This window comes from Micromys minutus (genome assembly GCF_963924665.1).
Source record: "Micromys minutus genome assembly, chromosome: 2".
Lineage (NCBI taxonomy): Eukaryota > Metazoa > Chordata > Mammalia > Rodentia > Muridae > Micromys > Micromys minutus.
The window spans coordinates 23074803-23101570 of NC_137971.1; the positions used below are offsets into that span (position 1 = coordinate 23074803).

Consider the following 26768-nt stretch of genomic DNA (forward strand, 5'->3'; position numbering starts at 1 on the left):
TAAAAGACTTTAGAGGTAAAACTATGTAACAACTTCCCTATACCATCTAATGACTCCTGCACAAAACGGAAGACAGTGAAACAGAGTTATCCGAAGTCTAAGCCTGTCATTTGTTTGTTATGAGACTAAAGCCCAGTCTATCCAGGAACCCTGATCTCCTGATTGTTCTTCCTCTACCTCCCAAATGCTGAGACTGTAGGCATGTCCCACTCCCAGCTAACAAGCTTTCATTCTTATTTTGGCATGGATAAAACCCAGGGTCCTACAGGAGGCAAAGGGACAAGAGGACAAGACAAGTTCAAGGCCAGACTGTGCTATAAAGCAATATCCTAGAGAAATGGAAAACTATGAAAAACTTACAAAGAGACAGAAGCTAGGAAAATGCTGGAGTACATGAAGACTGCTAAATGTAAAAGTATTGTTTTCAATCAAAACAAATATGAAAAACCTCTCATAACACACTGCTGTGGCAAAAGTGATCCAGCATCATCAAGACAGGCATGGGAAATTAAAGGAGCCACGGGCCCTGGGTGAAGAGCAGAGCATCCTTCACATATTAAGGAAATACTGAAGATGTACAGGAATTGAGGTGGAAAAGTTTTCTGTCCATCTTGAACCATCCCCAACCCTCATCAAACACTGAAAAACCACAAAAGAAACAACAAAATAACCCTCTCAGACAGAAGCCTAAGAAGCAGACTGCAGCTACAGACAGATGGACAGCTCACCATTCCCAAAGACACTGAAATAGCTACATGAATTTAGTATGCTGAGAATTGTTATATGTCTTCCAGAGATGATGCATAGAAGCATTCTCATGGTCCAGCATTTGACATAACATCATAGGTGTTCCTATAATATGGTCTCTAACAAAACTAGACTATCTTACATTCCTGATAATAGGATTATTTATCATTTATATACCAAGATTAGGAAAATACCAAAATCCACATGTGGCATGTGCCTAGGCAGACTTTGAGGGGTTCCAGTTATAAAGACCTAATGTCTCTATGAGACTGTCTAAAGCAAAGTAGCCGTCAGGGCCTGTGGTGAGCCCATGTGTACTAGGTGTGTCCATCACAAGACAGAGCATGCTGTCTACCCTGACAGAAGATTGTGAAAATATATTCTGAGGAGGAGCAGAAAGTCACTGAAGGTACAAACAGAGTCAGAAAGACAAATAAATATGAAGTTTTTCCAAAATAAACTCAAGGCACATTCTAAAAAGAGAATTTGTTACATCCTTAGGATGTTTCAAGTTTGCATATAAATACCAACACATAGATCATTCATATTCATCACATAAAGGAAAATACATTCAGTATACAGTGTTTTAAAGTGCATTTTTTATGTTGGTTTATTTCCTGAGACAGGGTCCCACTCTAGCGCTGGCCAGCCTGCAGAAAGAACTTAGTGTAATCCATTTCTTCACCATTCCTCTTACAGTTAATTAAAAGTGCTCACCAACAGTTCTGTATTAAATAATGACAGAAAATACAAAGGTGAGTAGATGCATTTCTTTGTAAGAGGACTGAATTCTAACAAGAGAAAGTGGAGTCTACAAACAGCACATAAAAGACAAAGTATGAAGGGGGGGTAAAGGAAGGGAACCTTATGTAATTAAGAGCAACTGGCAAAAGCTGTGTGAAAGATGCAGCATCAGACAGAACTCTGGGAAAGATCCAAGTAGGTTTTAGCTATACATGAAGCTAAGACAGACAGGTCCAGACACAATAAATATGCCAGTTTGGAAACTAAGATTAGGCATGCTTTAAAATACATGTGGGTCACAAACAGAGGTAGGAAAGAGAACTGGTAAAGACTCATCAGGAGACAGGGACAAAAGAAAGGGGAGAATACATGATAGAAACATTTGCATTTTACATGATAAATTAAACTGTTCCCCTAAGAAGAAATTTCAATATCTGATAATGTATTAGCTTTTATTATAACTATCAAGGACACACAACTAGACATAAAAAGGACAAATACAGTAAAATAAATAAAAATTTCAATAAAGCTGCTTTTAAAAAAAAGAGTTAAGGCAATTCATAAGAACAGTCCTAGGTAGAAATGAGAAGGAAATATCTGCACTGGGTCATGACCGGTGTGCAAAGTGTAACAGTTTCCTCTAAGACTGAAATATACCATCCTTAGGTAAGAAGGTAAAACAACTCAAAATAGCTTCAGGAAGTCCCTGAAACTGACTAGATTCCCTAGGCCTCTTCCTCCAAGAGTAGACAAGCCAAGCCGTGGGGAGTCACTCTCAGACAAAACAAGCAGCAAAGAAGAGACTCAGGAGATCCAAGCTGCAAAGAAGACATTGTAACCAGACAAGCTGTCTAGAAGCAGCAAAAACCAGCAGTCACTTAGAGAGAACAATCTGTAACATGTTGGACTGCCTGTAGGCTATGCAATATGTTTCAAGCTTCCAGCTTTTGTGAGCTCTCACCCATGCTTGGGTGAGCTTTGGTGATGCAGTTCTCTTTGAGTTATTTATGATCCTGTAAGTATCCCTTCGTCTATATTCCTCTAACTAACCCCAATAAAACTCACTGGTTCACTGTTGAACTCCTGTGATGACTAAAGTTGTGCTGAATGCTAACTTATGTTTAAAAGCTTAAAATATCTCCTCTTAAGTGATCTATAAATCAATAGTAAATTTTAAGATGTTAAAGGCTGTTAGGGGTTAATTTTTATTTCTATTTCTGCTTCTGTAAACAAAAGCTTATTTTCCATGAGATGACTTCTTGCTTACACCTAAACAAAATGAAACTTTATTTACCTTTGTAAACCCCTGACTGAGGTGGCTGGGTGTTAAATTCAGGAATCCTGAGTCCTGGCTGTAAACCTGGGTTCAATTTATGAATAAAAGCTTTTTCTTTGCTAAAATTTATTTATGGTCAGATTGGTGGATCTGAATGACCCCAGACCTGTATCATTTGGGGGCTTGTCTGGGATTTGGGTGTTCAGCCACATCCAAGATTTTTTTCTGGCTGTCCTTGAGACCCTGAAGGCTTTCAGGTATACTGGGAGCTGAGAAATCAGATAGGTCCAGAGTGCAAAGAGAGACACCAATTTTTAATGCTTAGACTTCACAAAAGAGCGTTGAGTCCCTGAGGGTTCCCAGTGTATTAGAAACAGTGAAATTGGATAGGCCCAGCCTTTGAAGGGAACTACTGATAGGTTCTCAACACCTAGATTATGAGAAAGAGGCATCAAAAAAACTTCCAAAGATGTAAGTAAGAATCCTGTTTGTCTATAGATCACATTTGTGTGACTGTTGAAGAAGCTGGATGCAGTGTTAACTGCCGAGCTAGAGGATCAACTGGGATACCACTGGCCCTTGTTGGAAAAGCCAAGATGGAAATCAGCTATTGAGAATATGAATAAAGGAAGCCACCAAATGTTTGCTTTTGTCTGGTCTCCACTGATTCTGTGAATGTTTTGTCTTTTAAGTTTGATGAACTGTGCTTTCTGATATGTCTATAGTGATGGTTGTAGATGTGAAATCTGAGAAGCTGACCAGAGCTGGGAGCAGGTGAGGGAAAGAGTGAAGGAACAGGTCATCTGTGGCACGTGGAACTCTACACACACTCCTTCCAGGCTGGTGTATCTCAGCTCCTTCCTGCAGCATCACCCAGTGACAGCTGGGGCTCAAATTTTTCTTATCTCTAAGCCTTTTTTGTTTGTAGCTTACTCTGGTTCCTACATTCTGGTTAGTGGATTCAGGTGTCTTTTAGATTTGCATAATATTAAAATGTTTTTTTATGCTGTTCTACTTTAACAAAAAGCTGGCTCTGGAGTTGGGTTATGGTTCCTCTTCTACATCCAAGCATGTTTGTTTAAAGGTTTCCTCCAAAATCTCTGTCTTGTGTCAGGCCACCTGACTGCGTGACATCATCTTGTACTCTGGTTTTAGTTTAACTCCCCAAAACTTTTACTAACATATGAATCTTATCTAAGTTTTAAAAGACACATAAACTTTCTGGACCTCAAATTTTTAATTTTACTGGGTATCATTAAAAATCTGTAAAATATGTAACAAAAAGTTAATTTGAAACTTAAAGTAGGAGAGGTAAAGGTTAAAAATTCATACATAGATAATTTTAATTGACTACAGTATACTGCATGTGTAACTTGGATTCAACTCTTGTTTAAAGAAAACTGATTGTTTTAAATAACAGCAGGTGTTCACAGTATGTTGGATTGGGATGGATTTATGATTAGTGATTCTTGTCCTGAGAATAACAGATAAGGGGGGAAATCATAAAAACAATGTTTACGAAGAAATTTAAAAAGCAACACTGAAAAGGCTATGATGATTTAGAATGTAGTAAATTTTAGTTCTCAAGCATGAAAGTAACAAAATGAGGTTTTGTCTACTGTGTTCAATAGTTCTTGCTCTTTTTTTTTAAAAAAAAAGGATAAATAACAGGTCTTCTGGAGGTCAGCTTTATCTCAGAATAAAGTCTTAAGCCAAAAAGTTTGTCCTAGAATGTTTCCAAAATTCACTGAACCTACAGATGTCACCCCTTTGACATATACAAAGATTCTAGTAATTTTGCCATTTCTAGTTTTCACAACGGCCAGATACATAACTGAGTTAATAAAATATATGTTGAGGTTTGGTCTGCTGCTGTGTATTGTAATGCTAACTACTGGTTGCCTGAGGGATGAGAGAGTCCTCAAGTACACATGTAGATGCTGACAGCCTATAGCTGGGCAGAAGAGGGGTAGGTGGGGTTCAGTTCCCCAGCTTGGAGTCTGAGGAGACCATGAGAGGAGAAGAAGGTGGAGAGAGGAGAAGACACCATGGGGTAGGTGAATCATAAAAACATGGCCATGAGGGCTGGCCAATTGGAGTTAAGAGCTGCCCAGATGGAACATGGCAAGTTGTAACTCAGGTTCATTAATGGGAAAGTAGACTCTAATAGTTTAGAGAATAGATATCTGCCCATCTCTAGAGCATTAAAGGCTTATTAAAAATATAAAAGTTGTGTGTTTTTTATCTGGGAACTGAATGATCTAAGGCAAGTAGATCTCTGTAAGTTCAAGGTCAGCTTTGTCTACAGAGTGAGTTGTAGGACAGCTAAGCTACACAAAAAAAAAACCCATCTTGAAAAAAAAAATTAGGGCTGGAGAGATGACTGAGTGGTTAAAATCACTGACTGTTCTTCCAGAGATCCTGAGTTCAATTCCCAGCAACCACATGGTGGCTCACAACCATCTGTAATGGGATTTGATGCCTTCTTCTGGTGTATCTGAAGAGAGTAATAGTGTACTCACATACATAAAATAAATAAATAAATCTATAAAAAATGAAACAAAAATAACAGAGGCTTGAGAAACAGGGTGAACTGAATAAAAAGAATTAGATGAAAAATTAAAAGTGTAGGAAGGAGAGGAGCAGCTAAGAAATTAGGGCCACGGCTATGAGCACCACAAACTGAGATGTTCCTATTTTATGATGTAGCAAGACAGTGGCCTAAGCAGACAAAAGTCACTAGACTGAAACTGCTCAGGAGGAGCCCAGGATTATTGGTCCAGGTAGCTGGTTTCTGTTGGTCTAGAGAGGTCATCTGGTTTATACTTCCTGCTCAAACTTATCCTTCTCAGATCTCTGCTGGTGTGTAAGTAGCTAACTGTAGCTTATAAGTTTAGCAGCAGCTGTCTGGTAGAAAGAAGCATTTTGTATGTGAAAATCAGACTCTGTGTGTGTGTGTGTGTGTGTGTGTGTTTTTTTTTTTTTTTTTCCTAGAGCTAATAGGTCTCCTAGTAAGAAAGGCAAACTCACAGGACAGGTTTCAACGTAATCTTTTACTATCCTTCTATTTAAAAGACTAGCTTTGCAGTGACTGCTCTGCATAATCAACCACCATGGTAAGTGACTGGAAGAAAATAAAAGGTTTGTGCAAGTTGTAAGGGTCTGAGAAAGTAATTTAAAAAATAATAAAACTTAAAAGACAATGTTGACAAATCAAAGGTTCAGCATCTTATAATTGTAATCATGGAGTTCCGATTAGCTATCAATCTGGCTCTGGTAAAGCACTGGCTACTGTGATAGTCACAAGCTCAAAATTTTAAATTTCCTTTGGTTGTTTTCTAAGTATAAACTAAAAGGTGCTTCTCACCATGGTAAACCATCTCTGTCTGATCTGTATATACCCACCACTCTGGACAAAGGAAGGTGTGTCAATGTGTTAACCCAAAACTTATTCTTTTTTTTTTTTTGGTCCCTAAACTTTTACTATGACTCAAAGGTGTGGGTCTATTGCTTTTTCTACAAGATGGATTTCTGTATAGATAACAAATAGTGGTAAATGCTAATACAGCTCAAAATTTGTACCTCTTTTTGTAAACCCTAAATTCATGTAAGCTTCAGGTGTTACAGCTAGGATCCACCTGTCATAGGTCAAATGAACTACAGATAAGTACTTCTGTGAATCAAAAGCCTAAGCTTCCCCACCTACTGCTTATTCCTGAGGTAGACATTCTACATGTAAAGTGTTCCTTTAAGTTCCTAAAACTTAGCCTCTGTCTCTAGTCTGTATCTGTCTCAGCAGATTTTCACACAGCTGACAGACACCATCCAGAGATCAGCTGAGAACTACAAACTCTTCCAAACAGCTACAAGCCCCCCTTTCAGTTTACAGCTGAAAGCTGATGTAAACCATCTAGCCAATGTCTCTTCAAACCAAATGTTTCTGATGAATAAATCCCTACTGCCTGACCCCTGACTCTGCAGCCTTTGACTAGCATTCCAGTCTTCATGAATCTTGACAAATTTCAGCTGAGAAGCAGTTACAGAAAAGAGTATGTTACCCCTTATCCTCAACAAAAGGCTAGACTGTTAAATCCAAAGGACACTGGGACCCCACTGGAAAAGACCATCCCTCATCATCCTGAACACCCCCACTGCTGTCAATATAGACATCACCCTCAGGTCAAGTGCATCATGGGACAAGCTTGGGGTTAGGAACAGCTGAAGCCACTCTTGAAGCAATAGGCACAGCAATGGCCGATGTCAACTGTAAAACTTTGGATGTCAAATAACCCGGTATTTATTTACATTAGAAATTTGTATTGTAAAAGTAGAACAGGTCCAATCACTACCTGAGGTAGCCTTACAGTAGGATAGGGAACTTGATCTGCTTTACACAGAGCAAGGAGGTCACTGTATGACTTTAGGAGAAAGTTGTTCTTATATAAACCATTCAGAAATCGCTAGAGATAACGTTTCTGTGTGCTAGAAAAAACACACAGAAAGGATGGAGGCCCTAATTGGACAAACAAAACAACAACAGCCCCACCCACCCCACCCCCAAATGATTCCCACTCCTTCTCAGGCTCTTCATGAGTAGGAATTCTGTCAGCCATCACGGGGCCTGCAGTGATGCTCCTGCGGCTTACTGTTGCCCCCTGCATTATAATTGCTGTAACCAGAAACCTAACCTCACGATTAGTAGCTATTAAGCAATAGTAGTTCAGTCCCAATATGAACCCACCACAAAGTCAAGGATTTGACTCAGAGTATAACTCAAGGACACATGGCTAACTCTATGTTTAGAAGTTTAAAATCTCTGCACTTAAGAGAACTATAAAGCAAAATTAGATTTCTAAATGTAAAGGGCTATCAGGAGTCACTTTTTTACTCCTATTTCTGCTTCTGTAAACAGAGGCTTGTTTTGCATGAGAGGACCTTCGGCTTTCAAGAGAACAAACTGTAACTTCTGTACTTTGCCATCATAAACCCTGACTGAGGTGGCTGGGGAATCCCAGTCAGGCTTGTGGACCTGACACCAGTATATGAATAAAAGTCTCCTTTGTTATAATTTATTCCTGGTCACACTAGTGAATCCCGAAATGACCCCAGACCCATAACAACTCATACTTTGTTGGTCGTGGGCTCCCTGCCTGAGGAGAGTAGATGTATGTTCCATCTCCACAGGAAAAGTTTTGTCATACAACAACAGACTCATGACTAGCATGCACTCATGAATCGCATGGACTCATGCACTGTATAAGCTCACGAACTCCTTTGGCTGATTCTCACGGTGTATTGTGGTGTGCTGTTGTAGAAAGAGCATTCAGGAAGAGCATAAAGTCTTCAGAAATATGGTGTAACAACTCCCAGTTTCTGAGACCCAGATGCCAAGCGTTCTTCTAAACATCGTGGTACCGTTTCATAAAATGCTCACTAAGGAAGCATGTCAGCCCTGCGCTCATTAGCATCACTTTTCAGGGGAAAGACCTCAGAGAGGTCCCCAAAGCACCGCCCTGCCCAAGGTTGTATTTCCTATTGACTTTCATAATCAATTCCAGAAAGTCCAGTCTCACCGTACAGTTAATGTTCCCTTCAGAACTTTGTTTCCACAGACTACAGATATATCAAGGGCAATGTCAAAATAATTATAAGTTAAATTCTTATTTTTCTCTGGGAAAAATGAGCCCGCAGGAAGCTCATCATTTTCTAATTTACATACTAACTTTAGCTTGAGTCTACTTACCGACATGGCTGCGTAATCATTGGTGTTTGCCTTCGTCTGAGAAGGAAGTAAGCAAGGCAATCAAATGAAAAGAGGAAATGTATTCTAATTACGAGAGAACTGATATCCAAGGCAGCAAAACTAAATACACAATAAAACAAGTGGAGTCTGTGTGTTCCTAATGAGAAGGCGCTAGTCACCACATGCATGCGATAATCATTTCATTTTGAAGACTTGTAGGTGAGTTTTACATTCGCATTAATCAGTGCATATAATGAAATTGACCTGTCAGCCTTAAAATAACGAGCTTTAGCAGAATTAGCAAATTTAGCAGAAGCCAACTTTAGACAGGGTTCCTAGTCCTAGAGCCCTGGTTCTCAAATTTTAAGCAACAATAATAATATTAAAATCCAAGCAATACATAAAAGTGCAGATTTTTAAGCTACAGGAATTTCAGGTCTACAGCATGCATTGAACCTGAGCAAAAAACAAGAAGTTCTTTCTGCGGATGATTCTAATTTAGAAAGTAAAATGTCTAGTTCTTCATGAATGACTGACATTACAGAAGATAAGTCACTATGTTCTAACGTCATTCCTTAAGGAATGGAGGTTCATCTGACAAGTAACTAAATATATTTTGTTCCCTAAGAGGTGAAAACTCAATTCGTGGTCACAATTTAACTTCACATAAGCCTCTGATGACAACTTCTTTTAAAATATCAATGATTAGCCAAATTTCAATTTCTTAAATAAAAGAACTAAATTAAAACACTGCTTATTTCTTTTTACATCAACTACTTTATTTTTCTTACTTTTTTTCTTTTGTAGATAGTCTATGTGGCATAGTAACCAGATACATTATCTCCAACTTACAATCCCCATAAGTGCAGGGGCTTCAGGTGAGTACCATCATTTACACCTCAAGAGTAAATGCAGAATTCTTCGTAGCTTTAGAAGTTTCTAAAGAAAGGTACTGGCTCAGAAACCTGTGTCAGGTTCGTGCCGATTCAGTGAAACTCAGACCTTGTTTATTAGTGGAAGCTGAGCTGCTAATATAGAGGCGATTGGACATTTCCATTAAACACACAAGTCAAGACTGGGGTAAACTCGACCTCCTGAGCTAAGCCACCTAAGGAAGCCTGTTCATAGTGACTCACCACTGGGCTGGCTGGGAAGGAAATTCGCTCTTCAGACTGAGCAGGACCCTAGATACCCAATAAATCCTTCCTAAGTGTAACTTGCAATAGATTTTTTTCCTTTGGATTGGCATAATGTCACCATCATATTTGTTTTCTTCACTATTTTCCATAATCTTTCAAAGTATAGATGGATATAATGGAAAACATATAAAAGTCAGATTCAGGACAAAATTTGTCTAAAATTTAGCAAAAAAGTCAACAGCAACTAATCCTATAAATCACAGAACGCATGCTACTTTTGTCATTATGTTACTGTTTGTTTGTTTATTTGGTTGGTTGGTTGGTTGGTTTTGTTTTTCGAGACAGGTTTCTCTGAGTAACAGATCACTGGCTGTCCTGGACTGGCTTTGTAGCCCAGGCTAGCCTCCAACTCATAGGGCTCTTGCCTGTTTCTGCCTCCCAAGTGCTGGAGTAAAAGGTGTGTGCCTCATGTCTAGCACATTATATTACCTACGAGTTCTATTCCATAAATAACATAAATATTATTCATTAGCAGTCCACATTTAAAAATTAATTAAACATTAATAATAAAACTGGGCTATAAGGATATAGCCTCGCATTTTTAATATAATTCTTTATGATCACACAAAAGGAAAGATAAAGCAAATGATTCTACCCTTGATTTTAATGTTCTCTCTACAGTTTTCAATCAAGAAAACAAGTGTAACTCACAAAAACCAAGCCAAAAATGGGAAAAGAGTCCTGAGTCTGCTTCCCAGCACCCATGTGGAGATTCACAATTACCTGTAACCCAGTGCCAGTGCTGGTCTCTAGCTGCACTGCACACATGAGATGCACTACATACATGTAGATAAGACACTCATATGCATACAATCAACACAGCATGTTTGTTTTGCATCCTAATATACCAGCAAAATAGAAAGTACCAAAATGTTTAAAATGGAAAAGGTATTCAAAAGCAGAGAGAATGAAGACAGACGGGGAAATGAAGAAATACTTCCTGGAAGACAGGAAAACTCCAGAGTGACGTGGAGAAAGCCACTGTCACATGCTGCCAGAGAGCTACAGTGCAGCTGGAGGCCCGCTGGGAGAGGCAGGAGGCAAGTGTGAGGGATGGGGGGGAATGAGAGCAGAGGGTGGAGAACAGGGAAAGCAACCTGGAGAGAGCTGAGGCCGAAAATATAGGGAGAAGAAAACAGGGGAAAGTAAGAGGAGGGGTAAGAAGATGAAGGTGAAGAGGAGAGGAGAGGGGAGAGAGGGAATATGTAGGTATAAGAAGGGAGTAAGTCCAAAATAAAAATACGCAGCCCTTTATTTAAGCGTATCAAGGACTTGAAGCTAACAACACAGGACATCCATTCTGCCCACCCGAGGGACTGCAACTGCATAGGTTGCAGTTGACACTGCAGAAGAAACTGGACAGATGGCCAGCCTGGACAGATGGCCCAGTGGTTAAGATCACTAGCTGCTCTTACAGAGCTCCATGCTTGGTTCTTAGCTCCCACACTACAGCCTCCAGGAGGTCAGAGCCCTCTTCTGTTCTCTATGGCCATCTACATGGATACATACAAACTCACTCACACACACACACACACACACACACACACACACACGCATTTGCCTAAAAAAATATTTAAAAAAGAAATCAGATGAATCTATAACCCCATGACTACCTTCATTCCTGTCTGTACCAAGGAGAACCCTGAGCAATGCAATATATAAGGCAATACAAGGGACATTCTTATTCAAAGACAGAAACAGAAGAGCATCGGGAATCATAAAAGGGGAGGCAGAAGAGCTGAAAAAAGGAAGGGGGGACCCAAAGGCGAGGCAAAGAAAAGTGGGTAACAGCCTGCAGTTCCAACCATGGTTTTCTGGATATGAGGACCCAAAGCCAAAGCCAAAGGCAAGCCGGGCATTCTGGAGAAGACTCACAGTCCTGGCCGCAGGCAGGCGCACAGGTCTCACATGCCTTAAGCCCAACAGCCGGACAGCCACAACAAGGCAGGCTGGCACTAGAGAAAGAATTCATTTGTTACTCCTGTATCTTGGGAGTGCTACAGCCAGACACTGCCTTGAGAGGGGCATTGTTTGAGACCGAGCCAGGTCAGGGAGGACGAGTATAATCTACATACATGTATGTCACAATGAAGCTCATTTTATACAGTGAGTCTAATTTAAAAGCTTTTGCTTTTCTTCCTGAACACCATCCTTAAACTACTCTGCTGGGCCATTTGGAGCAGCTCCTCACAACAAAAGTGTGATCTGGTAGAGGGAATACTGGGGTTGTTTTGTTGCTGCTGCTTTTCATGTCAAACAAAGGAAATGGCTAGGAGTATCTCTTCAGTTCCATGTGAACCTATATTCAGCTGTATCTTGCATAATAGGATGTGCGGGTTAGTATTCTGTCCACATGGCACAAGCTTGAGTCGTCTAGGAAGCAAGAACCTCCGTGGAGAAAATGCCTCCATCAGACTGGTCTGTATGCAAGTCTGTAGGGCATTTCCTTACTGAGTAACTGATGTGTGGGTCTAGCCCACTGGGGGCACTGTCAGGTGGTTCCACACGGTATAAGAAAAGCAGCTGAACAAACCACAAAGAGCAAGCCAGTGCCCAGTGCTCCTCCATGGCTCCTGCTTCAGTTCCTGCCGTTGAGGTCCTGCCCTGGCTTCCCTTCATGGTGGACTGTAAGCTATCCCAGCTGCTTTGGTTGTACTGTTTATCACAGCAACAGAAAACAAACTAGGATACAGATTTAAATGGTTGATAAGTTTCATCCTATTTTCATAAAAACCTGATTTTAAAAATATTGATTTTCATATACTTAATAAGAGTGTTCCCCCATTTACTGGCCTCTGCAGTCAAATGGAAAAACCTAGTATTCCCATCAATTCTCACTCAAACGTCCTTACTACAGCATGTGCAGCTTATCAGTGCCACTGAAGATGTGGACGTTCTAAGTATGTGCCAGAATCGAGCAATGTTCCTGTTTTGCTTTAAAAAAATATCAAAATCCAGGTGGTGGCGATACAGGCTTTTCACTCCAACAGTCATGAGGCAGAGGCAGGTGGATCTCTGAGTTTGAAGCCAGCCTGGTCTAGAGAGAGTTCCAGGAAAGACAGGTTACACAGAAACCCTGTCTCAATAAAACAAAATGAATGGATGGATGGATGGATGGATGGATGGATGGATGGATGGATGGACGGACAGATGAACAAAAAAATCTAATTGTTTCTTTGACTTTGTAAACTAGAAAAGATTATATTGACTTTCACACAAGCTCCTTTTAAAGTTTATTTGTACTTAAGTCTACACTGTGTTGCTTTTAATAGAAAATTATCGTTATCTTAGGTTTAAAAATACAATGAATTAAAACTTCAACCAACTTCAGCTAGTTCCTTATCAAACAATTTGTAATTGTTTGATAATAAGTAGAAATACAAAAATTAAGACTATCTTAAACAAGAAAGCAACCAAAAATTAAATTCCAAAATGTATTTTAGAAAGTAAATTTATAATTTAAAAAAATTTTATACTTACAGGCAAATGGGTAAATACTTGAAAGATGCTTCTCAAAAAATTAATAAGATCCATTAAATAACCACTTGCTCTCCCATCAGACTCAGCCATGGTCCAGTCATAGTCAGCCAGCTGAACAAACTCATCAATTTTTTGATTGAGTTTGGTATATATTTCTCCTTCCGCTGCATGCCGAGCATCCTGAGAGAGCATAAAACACCAGCAGTAAGAAACAATTACAGAAGCAAGTGTCCTTACATTTGAAAATTGTACTAGAAGTTTTTCATTGGCTTAACATACAGTCATTTATTCAAAATTCAGAAGAGGTATCGTTTCTTTGTGGGCACCACAAAGCTGACCTGACTGGCTGTTCCAGCACTTTCCTTTCCTGATCTTACTAACAACCTTTGGCCTTTGAGAGATTCGTCTTAGTTTCCCTTCCTGTTACTGTGATAAAACGCCCCAACAAAAGCAACTTAAGTAAGAATCGTCCTCCCATTATAAATACTAAATTCAGGTCCCTTAAATAATGGTCTAGTATTTGCTTCTAACTTATATGCTTTCTCCTGTATACTTTGTCATCTCTATATTATTTATAATACATAATACAGTGTGAATACATGCAATTAAACTCCAGCCACATTTACACAAATATCTTTATTTGACCTAAGTGAGGGCTTCTCCAGTGCAAAAATGCCTTTCTCCATGTGTAGTCAAAACATTTGGGACATTTTTTTTTTTAATGAAGAAGATGCCTGGAGTGGTAGATTACAGTCAGTTATGACCCATAAATGGTTAACCCAAAATGAAAAGTTAAATAAATTCTGGAAAACAACATGTCCAGAAGCATCTTTATAAGACTCTAACTTATTCAGAGACTGCCTCATCTGTGGATCCATCCCACATGTAGCCGCCAAACCCAATCATTATTGCTGATTCCAAGAAGTACTTACTGGCAGGAGCCTGAACTGGATGCCTCCTCAGAGGCTCTGCCAGAGCCATACTGATACAGTTGAGGATGCTTGCAGCTAACCATCGGACTGATTACAGGGACCCCAACAGAGGAGCTAGAGGAAGGACTGAAGGAGCTGAAAGGGTCTGCAACCCCATGGGAAGAACGATATCAACCAACCAAACCCACCACAGCTCCCAGGGACTAAAACACCAAACAATGAGTTCACACTGAGAGACCCATGGCTCCAGCTGTATATGTAGCAGAGGATGGCATTGACTGGCATCAATGGGAGGAGAGGTCTTTGGTCCAGTGAAGGCTCGTTTTCCCAGTACAGTGGAATGCCAAGGCAATGAGGTGGGAGAGGGTGGTTGAGAGAGGGAGCATCTTCATGGAAGCAAATGGAAAGGGAGAGAGGATAAGAGAGGGGGGAAAAGGTATAACATCTGAAATGTAAATACAGAGAATATCCAATAAAATGATAAAAAGACTAACTTATGCTGGGTTTGCTGGCCCACATTTTTAATTCTAGCACTTAGGAGACAGATCTCTGGGAGTTCAATGCCAACCTGGTCTATATAGTGAGTTCAAGGTCAGCCAAGGATACATAATGAGATCCTGTCTGAAGAAAACAAAAGCAATCAAACATAAGCACACCAGAAAAACCTGACATATTTTTGGGAAACTGGAAGGTCATATGTATGTCTAGACCAGTGTGCATGTTCAGAAAAGTCCTGAGAGGCTCCAAGCTCTTATTTATGACTAACCTTGAAGCAGGAAATCAGAGCTAAAACAATTGTTAACTTCTGTCTCCATATTTAAGGCATGCCTCAGCATATACACAGAATCTCTTGCAAAAGACATGGGTTTAATGATTCTAGGCTTTTGGGAAAATCTGTGTCTGATCGTCAGCTGGCCATTAAGCTAGACAAGTAGACTTATGTGGCCACATGAAAAAAAACAAACTTACAAATCCTGTCCAGAAAACAATCTGAAAGCAGTAAAGTAGCAATGGGAAAAACAAACCCAGGATGAATGAGACACTGATTTCCAGCGTTGCCACATTACATCATTTTAAACGTCTGCTTATCAACAAAAACATAGAAAATCATGCCCCACCCCAAGGAAGAAAAAGCAATTATTAGAAGAATCTTTGACGAAGCCCAGTTACTAGGCTTACAAGACAGAACTTCACATAAACTATTCAAAATGTGTCCAAGGAACAAAAGGAAGCCTTAAAAATGTGTTCAAAAACTGAGAAAAACACCTCAGTAAGTAGAAACTATAAATAGTCAAATCACTAAAATGTACTAAGAGAGGTGGGAAAGACTCCTTAGAAAGGCTCAGTGGCAGATGGAGAAATTGATTATGAACACTATACAGCAACTAGACCTGTACAAACCTGCAGAACACCCCACTCCGCAACAGCCGGCCACATATCATGTCCTAAAAATATAAGATGAACTTAAAGGCCAAAAGACAAACAACAAACAAAATGTAAGCTTCATCGGAGAGGGGAGTTTTCGTCTGTCCTGCTCACTAACGTCGCCCCTAGAATAGCACTTGGCACACGGCACAGGGCAGACAAGCAGTTAGGAAACAGTATCTTGGAGAAGCTTGTAATATACTTACACAAAACGTTCACATCCAAGAGTGCCACACAGAAAATAGCCACAGAGATAGGAGGTGGGGGACCCTCTAAAGTCCCACCAGAGACCTGGGAAATGAGAGACTCTCAGGACTCAATGGGGCTGACCTTTGCCAAAAGCCCAACAGTGGGGAGAGGGAACTCGAGAGTTTAACTCTAGGAGATAGACAGGGTCTCAAGCAGGGGGACAGAATTACCAACCCACAGTCAACATTTCTCACCCAGAATTGTTCCTGTCTAAAAGAACTGCAGGGACAAAAATGGAGACAAGACTGAAGGAAAGGCTGTCCAGTGACCAGCCCAGCTTGGGATCCATAGGGCTGGGGTGGGGGTGGGGGGGGTACCAAGGCCTGGCACTATTCCTGGGGTGGGGGTGGGGGGTGTACCAAGGCCTGGCACTATTCCTGGGGTGGGGGTGGGGGGTACCAAGGCCTGGAACTATTCCTGGGGTGGGGGTGGGGGGTGTACCAAGGCCTGGAACTATTCCTGGGGTGGGGGTGGGGGGTGTACCAAGGCCTGGCACTATTCCTGGGGTGGGGGTGGGGGGTACCAAGGCCTGGCACTATTCCTGATGCTATGTTGTGCTACAGACAGGAGCCTGGCATGTCTGTCCTCTGAGAGGACCTACCAGCAGCTGACTGAGACAGAAGCAGATACTCACATCGGTAACCCCTGTGGTTGAATTAGGGAAAGACTGGAAGACGCTAAGGAAGAGGATGATCCCATAGGAAGACCAACAGCCTCAACTAATGTGGACCCCTGGGAGTTCCCAGAGACCGAGCCACCAAGCAGGCAGCACACACAAGCTGGTCCCCTGGCACAGACAGCAGAGGACGGCCTGGTCTGGTCTCAGTGGGAAAAGATGTGCCTAATCCTGGAGAGACAGGAGGCCCCAGGGAAGGGGGATACCTGGGGGAGGAGGAATGGGATGAGGAACTGTAGGAGGGGGAACTGGGAGGGAGGAGGCAATGGGTGGAATGTAGATAAGTTAAAAAAAAAAAAAAAAAAAAAAAAAAAAAACACCGAATAAGTAAATAACCAACAAATTAGTACTGATGACACGAAAAGTTAAAAGAGACCCATGTGGGCTAGAACCAAGCTTCACAGAACTGGTGCTCCTGGCAATATAGAAACAGGAGCCAATGAAGAAGCTCTGAGATGTCAGCTGCTATCCCAGCTAAGTACTACAGAGTAACCTAGTACCTTGGAACTCAGTGGCTTAACATGAGCATTTTGCTAAGTTCCCAATGTCCTTGGTCAGAGGACAGAGGGACGACATTGCTCTAGAATGCCAGAGTTCCGCTGGGTTGACTAGAAGAATGGAACATGTCTGGAGGTTAGCATCATCTGGAGCCTTTCACTCACGCCCCTGGCATCTGAGATGCAGGAGCTCTCCTCATGCCTTGGCTTCTTCATGGTGTAACCAGGCTTTCCCACTCCCTGCTCACTTTGCTTTTTGGGGCCCAAGTCTCAAATCTGTGTTCCAGGCTGGCTTAAACTCAGGCGTTTCCTCCTGTGATTAGGGGCTTGCACCCACACACCCTACTGGTAACTGGCCTTCTAACAGAAGCACAAGGCTCCTGCTGCCATGCCGGAGGTGAGGGTGGGGGTCCCTGCTTTTCTGTCCTGTCAGAAGTCTACCATCTCTACTGTGCTCTTGACACTGACTGTAAGCAAGCACAAGAGATACCATAGCTCCTCCACTGCTCCATGAGAGAGCTGCCAAGAAATCGATGGTCATTTTAAAAAGTGCGACCCTTGAACATCAGTGGGCAGTGATGCCCTGTGAGATAATTAATAAATCACAACATCAAACTTTCCAAATACACAAGTTAACTTCCTGACATCATTTGCAACCGAACGATTACAAAATAACATTCAGAGGAGCCTTGTTTAATATGTATTAACCATAACAGTAATACACACCCCTCTAACTTGCTACATCAGGGAGAGGTAGGCTGTCATATGCTTGTGACTCACAGAACCACCACAGCACACTTTAACAATACCACCTGGAAGTCAATACCTCTGAGCAACATAAAAATGTTTATCACTTTGCATTTTGCCCTGGTGTTCACAGTCAGCCCCTTCTTTTGTGTCCCGTTGCCTTTAGACGGGATCTAGGCAGATGACTGCATTACAGAGTAATCCAGAACCTCGGAGTGGCAGCACTGCGGGAGCCCAGCCTGGAGCTTAGTGCTCCGGACCAGCCTTCCTCTCACTCCCACTACCACGAGCAAAGGAACTCAGCAGCCTTTACCCGTCCTCCACTCCATCCTCTGCACACCCTTACTCTAACCCATGCGCTCCGTGCTCTCCTTGGCTGCTCCCAGTGCAGGCAAGAAGAGAAAGGGTGCTATGCAGCCAAGTTCTCTCTCTTATCCTTCACTGGAAGAGGCCAGTGACCTGCCCCCGAGCAGTGACTCTATCCACAGAAACTTAAAATCCAGTTCTAAGAGGCTCCTCAAACTAAAATGTTTATTTTTTTTTAAATTGCTATTCTGGGACTGCAGAGATGGCTCAGTGGTTAAGAGCACTGACTGCTCTTCCACAGGTCCTGAGTTCAGTTCCCAACAACCACACGGTGGCTCACAACCATCTGTAATGGGATCTGATGCCCTCTTCTGGTGTGTCTGAAGACAGCAACAGTGTCTCATACAAAATAAATAAATAAATCTTTTTTTAAATGTTATTCTTTTAATAGTCTACATTAAATCTAGCTCTAAAAGTAATCCTGTTTCTTTTTAAAAAAAAAAAAAAAAACTTGTAGTTTTATAACAAGAAAACAAAAGTTATTAGTTCACATTCCCTTGAAAAATTTTAAAAATGGATGATTAAAATATTAGCCAAAAATTGAAGAACCAAATACCTAGACATTTTGAAACTCTGAAGAAAAAAGTAAGTTTTAAACTGAAGGAAAAAAATATATGGTAATAAGATCACGTGCATTCTATTCAAATGAAGTGACTAAGTGTCATTTCTGGGCTGGGCATGGTGATCACACCTTTGATCCCGGCACTGGTGCACACAGTAAGTGCCAGAGCTACACAGTGAGACCCATCTCAAGTAAAACAGCACGTGCTTTCTGGACTCGGGGTCCAGAGAAAAGGGGGCCGCGGTTGCTTCATTCTGGTGTGCGGGAAGGAGAGGATAAAAACGCACTGCTTTGGTCTCTGCTCCTATACTAAGCTGAAACAAACTTTGCTCACAGCTTCTTTTAAGTGAAGGGGAAAACATATTTAAAGATGTCTGTGAGTGCCTTCCGCAGAGTTCAATAGAGCCACGACCTCTTAGTAAAAACTGACAGCTGAGGAAGGACAGGAACAGGAAAGACAACATTTGAATGGACATCCCCAAGCACCAGGGGTCTCAGCATTTTATAATCCAGACAAGTAAAACCACTGATCCAGCATGAAATGACACACTATTATATACTCTTCATTAAAATGTAAAGACTCAGCTTATAAAATAAATTCTTCCTTTGCTTGTTAAAGAAACAGTGCCCTCTAGGGGCAGAAACGTATCTAGCACAATGTACTGACCTCTATTTCAATGTATGAAAATGTTCTCCTACTGTTATCAGCGCTTTGCAACCAAAGGCATGAAGCAGAACCCCGAGGAACGGTTTAACACACAGTCCTACACCTCCTGGACTGTAGGCATGTGTGTTCTGAATGAAAGCTAAGCAGTAACAGCTAAACATTGTTAGTAAACAGCTGTGACTCTCTCCTATTATCTATTGGTCCTTCTTTAAAAAGCCCCCACGTATAATTTCAAAATCATCCTGGCTCCAAGCACAGCCATCGGTTGGGAAGGGCTGACCTAGAAGTAGCTCCAAGCATGGATCCTGACATCACCTGCGGAGACTCTGGAACAGCCAGGGCGTAGGTTCGGAGCTGTGGCCAGATGGCCGCTCTACTAGCAGGGGAGATCCTAGAAGGGACACTTGGTCACCATGTAGAGTGTGGAGGTGAGGCCACACTTGTGCAGGTCACAGGTAACAGAGGAAGAGACCCTTGGTCCTTGAGGACTGCCCTCCCACCCACCCATGGGCAGCCGATGTCAACCTCAGCTGAAATCTACCCAATCCCTGGGCAATTCTGTCACAAGGAGCAAAAATGTTTCCTACTGTTGTAATTTCGCTGTTGCTTTTTAAGAAATGGGCTTGATTTGTTGCCCAAATTAGTCAGTCGATCTCTGAGCTCAAGTGATCCCCCTGCCTCAGCATCCAACACAGTCAGAACTACGGGTACAGGCTAGCACACTCAGACTAATTCTTGTTAAAGAAAGTTTGTGTTGTTTTTCTGGTCATTTTTTTTTTTCCTGCTAAGGTCACTAAAACCAGTATCTTATTTGAAACACTTTATCAACTTAGGGACAAAACGGGTTGGATTAATTTGAATCATTTAGAGCACTGGTTCTCAGCCTTCCTAATGCCACGGCCCTTTACTACAGCTCCTCATGCCCTGGTGACCCCCAACCATAGCATCATTGTGTTGCTACGTTATAACTGTAATGTTACTACTCTGAATGGTGATGTAAATATCTGATATGCAGGATCCATGAACCCCGCCGTATGACCCCCACAGAGACCCACAGGTTGAAAACCACTGATTCTGAACAAAGGCAATGACTCTGACTTTCTGGGGACCTCAGAAATAGAAGTAAGGGTAAAGCTGAAAGCGCCACAGCACAAGTGTCCCCATTAGCGAGTTTTTATGTTGACTCAAGAAACAATATGCCATAAGCCATTTGATCTGATTCTGAACTTTCTAATTTGAATTTCATGGCATACAGCATCCAATTGATTATCTGATGGCACCACTGATGCCAAAGACAGAGGGGAAATAGATGACAACACATAAATCCCATGTCAGTCCTGAGGGTAGGAATGACAATGGATGGGGACAGAGAGGAGCCAACCTGCAAGTCATACATTTTACTGTTGTGTCAGGGTGACAAAATTATACTGCTCCTTTCCTTACAGCTAGTATAACTTCATCGTTAAAAAGTGACAGATTTCAAATACATAAAACATCTTGAACAATCCAATAAATCATCTGGAAAATTATGAATAATTTTTTTAATTAAAAAAGTTCTTTTTGAGACGGTCTCTCTCTGTAGTCCTGGCTGGCCTTGAACTCAGAGATCTGCCTGCCCCTGCCTCCCAAGTGCTGGGCTCAAAGGTGTGACCACCACGCCCAGCAAAATCATGTGTTCCAAAGGCCAGGAAGATGCCTCTACTTGACCCCAGGCTTGAGGGCCTGAGTTCAAGTCTCCAGAGTGGGTACCACAGCATGCACCTGCAACCCCAGAGTTCCTACACTGACATGGGAAACAGAGCCTGACGCTCCCAGCAACAAAGCAGTCCCTTGTCTCAGAGGACCGCCCTGCTGGCCCAAGAGCCTCTGAGGGGTCCTCTGTCTGCTGTCTCCAGCTTCCTGTGGTTCTGGGATCTGAGCTCAGGTACCCATGCTTGGTGATGTCATCTGGTATGAAACAGCCGATGGAACAGTAGGGGAAGAGCTGCCTGGAGTATAGATGGGGTGGCAGCCTCAACACCCTGGAGCTCAGAGGGACAACAGCGGAAGGAGGATAAATCCTGGAAGCACAGAACTGCATTTGAGCAGCCACGGGGCGAACCATTCTGCACCACTGTGTGGTCACCACCATGACGCCTGGCCTCATCTTAAGATGAAGTCAAGGAACCTTGGATTGAAGCTGTGAAACTATATACCCCAAATATGCCTTTCCTGCTTTAACTGGTTCTCAGGGATCTATCACAGCAACAGAAAGCAAGCAACCAGGGCCAATGTCTCATTTACAGTTCAAGATTAATAGAGTAGGAAAATGGGTTATAAAACCGTGTGAAATGACTTAATCTTGTATTCCTCTCACTTAATCGACGAGTCTCAGCAGATCCCACGGCCTCAAAGAGAACCCTTCCATCCAGACAAGGAAAAAACGTGCATTTATTTTTCCTCAGATCAGAACCAGAAAACAAACCTCATACTTCATTTTTAATTTCCAAATACCCATACTCATATGCCATTGTTAGACTCTGGAACATTAATGAAAACTGTTGGTCTAATTCAGCATTGCCATTTGTTGTCAAAACACGAACAAACCACATTACATAAAATCAATACTCTAAATAATAAATAAGATCCCTAAATTGCCAGGAGGAACTCACAATTGTCATCACAGGCAATGATCACCTCTAACGCTCAATGTGTAGAATATAATAAAAATTATCTTTAACTTCTTAAAGATTTTCTATAATAACTGAATGACAAGTTTTGGTTAGATTTTTACATACCTTAAAAGTAGAAAGCCCATAAAGTCTTGTGGTGTGAACGGTTTCTTGAGAAATATTTGTAATGTTAGTTATAAAGTCCTCCAGGTATTTGCAAGCTTGTTCCAGGTGTGTTGTGTTTATGATTATTTGCACTAGCTATGAGACAAGGAAGCCACAGTCAACACAGATCACACCTGCACAGGACGACCTGACTTTCAAAACTTAGTCATCACTTCCAGCCTGCCTCCCCATAATTCCAGCAAGACGGACATAACTGATTTCAAAACCCTGCCCCAATACTGCCTAAGAGCATTTATGGTGTCTTCAAAATACTTACATTTATGTCCACAGCCAATTATTTCAAAATGACTTTCATGGCAATCTGTGGACTTCATACATTTATCAAGTACAAGGGTGGCAACTGTCTGTGAAGCCTGAGGTCTACGCCCGCCAAACCTCCAGATGTCTACTACTCCCCAGGGAAACTTCTCCCTCATGTTTCCTGATTTTTTTATATGTTTGTCTTGTTTGCATGTAGGTCTGTACACCGTGAACATCAGGTCAGAAAAGGGTGTCACCACCTGGATCTGGACATTGTTAGCTGCCATTCAGGTGCCTGCAAATGACCCCCGGTCTTCTGCAAGCACAGCAAGTGCTCCTGATCATCTAGCTCCTCTCTCTCAGTTCTTGGATTGATGCTTTGGCTTTTTGAAAGTCTGTTTACATTAAAAAAATTTAAATGGAAAGCTAGCTCTACCAGACATATTTTACAGCATTCAAAGTTTTTAGTTATTTTATGTGTAAGGGTGTTGTGTCAGCATGTGTGCCTGTGCATCACATGTGTGGTGTGCCTGGGGCCCAGAGAAGCCAGAAGAAGTTATCAGATTGAAACTGAAGTTACAGGTGGTTATGAGCTGCCATGTGTGTTCTGAAAATCTAACCAGGTCTTCTGCAAAAGCAGTGAGTGCTCTTCCTCTGAGCCATCTCCCCAGCCCCAATTCTTTCACAGTAAAACATTTGGTTATTATTCCTTCTTACCTCCGTCAAACCTATATGAGGTTTTCTAATAAGGTTCAGTAAACAGCTACTCAGAATTCTGGTCAGCAGCAGATTTGTTGATTTCCTAAGCATATCATCTATTTCTGTTGAGCTAAAAACAAACGTTAACATTGATAAAGTTTTCTAAGAGTATAATTAGTTAACACTCTCAATAATGTAATATATCTTACTAAAGTAATTTTTCAGTCCTATCCTTTATATCATATACAAATCATGTATCTCTCTCTTGTTTATTCTTTATAAATGACAATAACTCATTAAGCTGCAAACTTAGGCAGAATGTTCATTTATCACATAATTTAAATGTATCGAATCAATCAAGATAAAAATGAGATACTTTACACAAAGCATTATTAGAATCCATTGTAGAACTCTCACTTTGTAAAGTGCTTTATATACAATCATAGCTAAGAGTTTCTTTTAAGATGTAAAACGGCAGACTGGGGTGTAGCTCAGTGGTAAAGTGCTTGCCTGGCATATATGAAGCCACACATATGCCAGAGCATGTGCGCTATGTGCTATATGCCACAGCATCTCTGGTCCTTACCTGCAAATTCCAAGTAGTACTCCTACCCACAGCTGTGACAACCAAAACTGTCTCTAAGCATTGCCAATTGTAGGAGGATAGTAGGCAGCAAAGAAAACCAAAATCATCCCATTAGAACTCCTGCCTTAAACAAGGGTAACATTTTATTGGCCTTTATATAAAAGCTAATTCCAAAATGTTAAATTTCTATACTTTCTCCAAATTTAACAGTATGTTACTGTATGAATTTCTGTATTTTAAGAATCAACATTTATCTCAGACGTAAGAATTTGTAAAAAACATTCAAATTATGCATTACCAATGTACACAATATTAAAGCCATTAATGTTCCAGATTTAGCTCTGTGGTTTTAAGTAACTTGTAGCACTGGGTAGAGCACAGTGGTGGAGTGAGTGCCACACAATTAAGGTTAAAGGTCATTACTGCTGAAACTTTCTTTCAAATATCTTAATAAAAAATAATGGACAAAGGTGCCGAAGCAAGGGGTCAGCAGTTAAGATCAATGGCTGCTCTTTCAGCGGAGTGGACTCAAGTTCAATTCCCAGCGCCCACATACATGGTGGCTCACAACTCTAGATCCAGGGGACCTAATGCCCTCTAATGGCCTTTTTTGGTACCAGGCACACACATAATGAAAAGGCATACATTCGGGCAAAACAGCCTTGCCCACAGAATAAAATACTACTAATAGTAAATAGGGAAAGAATATGTGGCAAAATATTTATTACTGTTAAATCTAGATCCTGAGGGCAAAGAACCTTCCTATCAAATCATCTACAGCATATGTGTCTCAACAGTAATTTAACAAAAAGTTAAAGAAATAAGATAGAGTAAATACAATTAAAACACAAAAGCTGACGTCCACTAAAGGGTCAGGGTCTAGAAATAAGGCGTTAATGTTTCCTAAGAAAGCAGATTTCACGTGAGTAAGCTTACCTTCGGTGTAGCGACTCTGAAAATTTAAGACTGGCATAAATGAACTCTTTAACTTGAATATAAATAAGAGGCACTGACTGGGACATGGGGAACTTCTTTGGGAACGATTGCTGTAAAAAGAGAAAGTTGATACTGCATTGGAGATTTGTGTTTTAGGCATTAGTCTCTTATAAAGGTTTAAAAACCTAAGATGATTTCACAAGTGAATGTAAATAACTGTACAAAAATTCTATGGCTATATTTTTACATTATTTTTATGTGTTATTTTATTTAGCTTCCATCTGTTTAGTTAGGTAGGTAGCAGTTTTGAGACAGGACTTCACTAGGCAGTCTACCTGGCCTCAAGTCTTTAGTCCTCCTGATTTTGCTTCCTAAGGACTATGATTACAGGCATGTGCTAACAAGTCTAGCTTATTTTTAACTTCAGACAAATGCAGAATTTTTTTTAAAGCACAGCCATTGACAGGAGGTGGTAGTGCACTTTTAATCCCAGCACTCTAGCCTGGTCTACAGAGCAAGTTCCAGGATAGCCAGAGCTATAGAGAGAAACCCTGTCTCAACAGAGAGCCCACAGCCATTTAATCCTCTGCTTAGATCATAGCACAGTCAAGCACAGGCTGCACATGTCAATGCTCTGTGTTCTGATAACACATGAACTATGCAGGCAATCTGTTTGCTCCTTTCTATCCGTAAGAGGGTGGCCAGGAAAAAAAGAGGCCAGTTTACTGACTCTGGGGTGCTGTTTCATTTTGTTTTGATATGTACATATGTGCATATGACGTGGAGTGTGTACGTGTTGTGTATGCAGCTGTGTCTGTTTACACAGAGGCCAAAGGAATAAAGCAAGTGTCCTGCTCTAACCCTCTCCATTAAGAAAGGTTATTATTCCCTTAAGAAAGGTTCTCTTACTGACTCTGGAGCGAGGCTGGCAGCCCACAATCCTCCTGTCTCTGCACTACATCAGCACAGGGGTAATGGCTTGTGTGTGTGTGTGTGTGTGTGTGTGTGTGTGTGTGTGTGTGTGCGCGCGCACACAGGGTCCCAATTCAGATCCTCAGGCTTGTGCAGTAAACACTTTTACCTACTGAGCCATTCCCTTGGTAAGATTTCTTTCACTTAGGTTTCATTAAAGTTGTTATTCCAAGTTAGATGACATCCAGTTTATCCCAAACTTCAGAATATATCTTACAGAAATTTTCTGATCACCTTACCAACAAACTATGGAGAAATCATTTACTCCTAAACTATTTTATGGGCCAATAATCATTAGAAAATTCTCAATCTCTAAATAGGAAAATTCCTCCAAGTTTTAACCCCAAAGCACCCCACGTCTTATGCTTCAGATCTAATCTACACATCTACCTTCATATCAGCAGCAACCTCGCTGTGAAGAGTAAACCCCTCTGGACAGCCAGCGACGCCCTACTTAGGTCCAATGGTGCCTCCCACTCTCCAGGGCACCGGGCTTCTTTGAAGACCTGTGCAGCTGGCCTCTTCTGCTTCCGACACGCTCTCTCCTCCCTCCTGCCTAGCCCTGGCTTTCCTTACATTTCTCTACCTGCTCCACTTAATTATTGCTATCACTTACAGCTTTGCCCTGATAAATCCCAAAGAGCTGAAAAAAACAAAAATAAGAGAAAAACAAAAATTGAAGAAGTGACTGCTATGCAAAATATGATAGTCTTTTTTAGATTTTGTATGTATGTGAGAAATATGTGCATGTTTGCATAAGAGGACAATGCATTCCACAGTGCAAGTGTTATGGCCCAAGGACAACCTCAGGTGTCAATCCTCACCATCTACCATGGCTGCAAACTAAACTCCTTTGAAACCCGATTCTACTCAGAGATGGGTATGTGTCACTATGCATGCGCATGTGCACTCACATGTTTTCCAAAGTGGCTTACATGTGTCATTTTGACTCTAAGCTGCATAGTCTTTCTTCTCAATGAAATCTACAACAGTACTACCTTCACATATCTTGTATTTAATCCCAATAAACTCTTAAAGAAACCGTGTGTGTGTGTGTGTGTGTGTGTGTGTGTGTCTGTGTGTGTGTCTGTGTGTGTGCATGCACACTCTTGCACACACATACACACAGATTTATATATACACATGTACATTCCTGTGCATTTGTGTTTGGAGGCCAGAGGCCAATGT

General features: G+C 41.3%; 1 protein-coding gene across 1 annotated transcript in view; it reads right to left on the reverse strand.

Moving 5' to 3' along the window:
* EXOC6 (exocyst complex component 6) overlaps window positions 1–26768 on the reverse strand; it is a 133057-nt gene that overhangs the window by 55759 nt on the left and 50530 nt on the right. Inside the window, exons 15-18 of the mRNA XM_080911470.1 lie at window positions 24609–24718; window positions 23105–23216; window positions 22088–22222; window positions 13190–13369 (exon numbers count right to left, since the gene is read on the reverse strand). Of these exons, the coding sequence (XP_080767596.1) occupies window positions 13190–13369; window positions 22088–22222; window positions 23105–23216; window positions 24609–24718 (537 nt within the window). The remainder of the gene's footprint in view (window positions 1–13189; window positions 13370–22087; window positions 22223–23104; window positions 23217–24608; window positions 24719–26768) is intronic.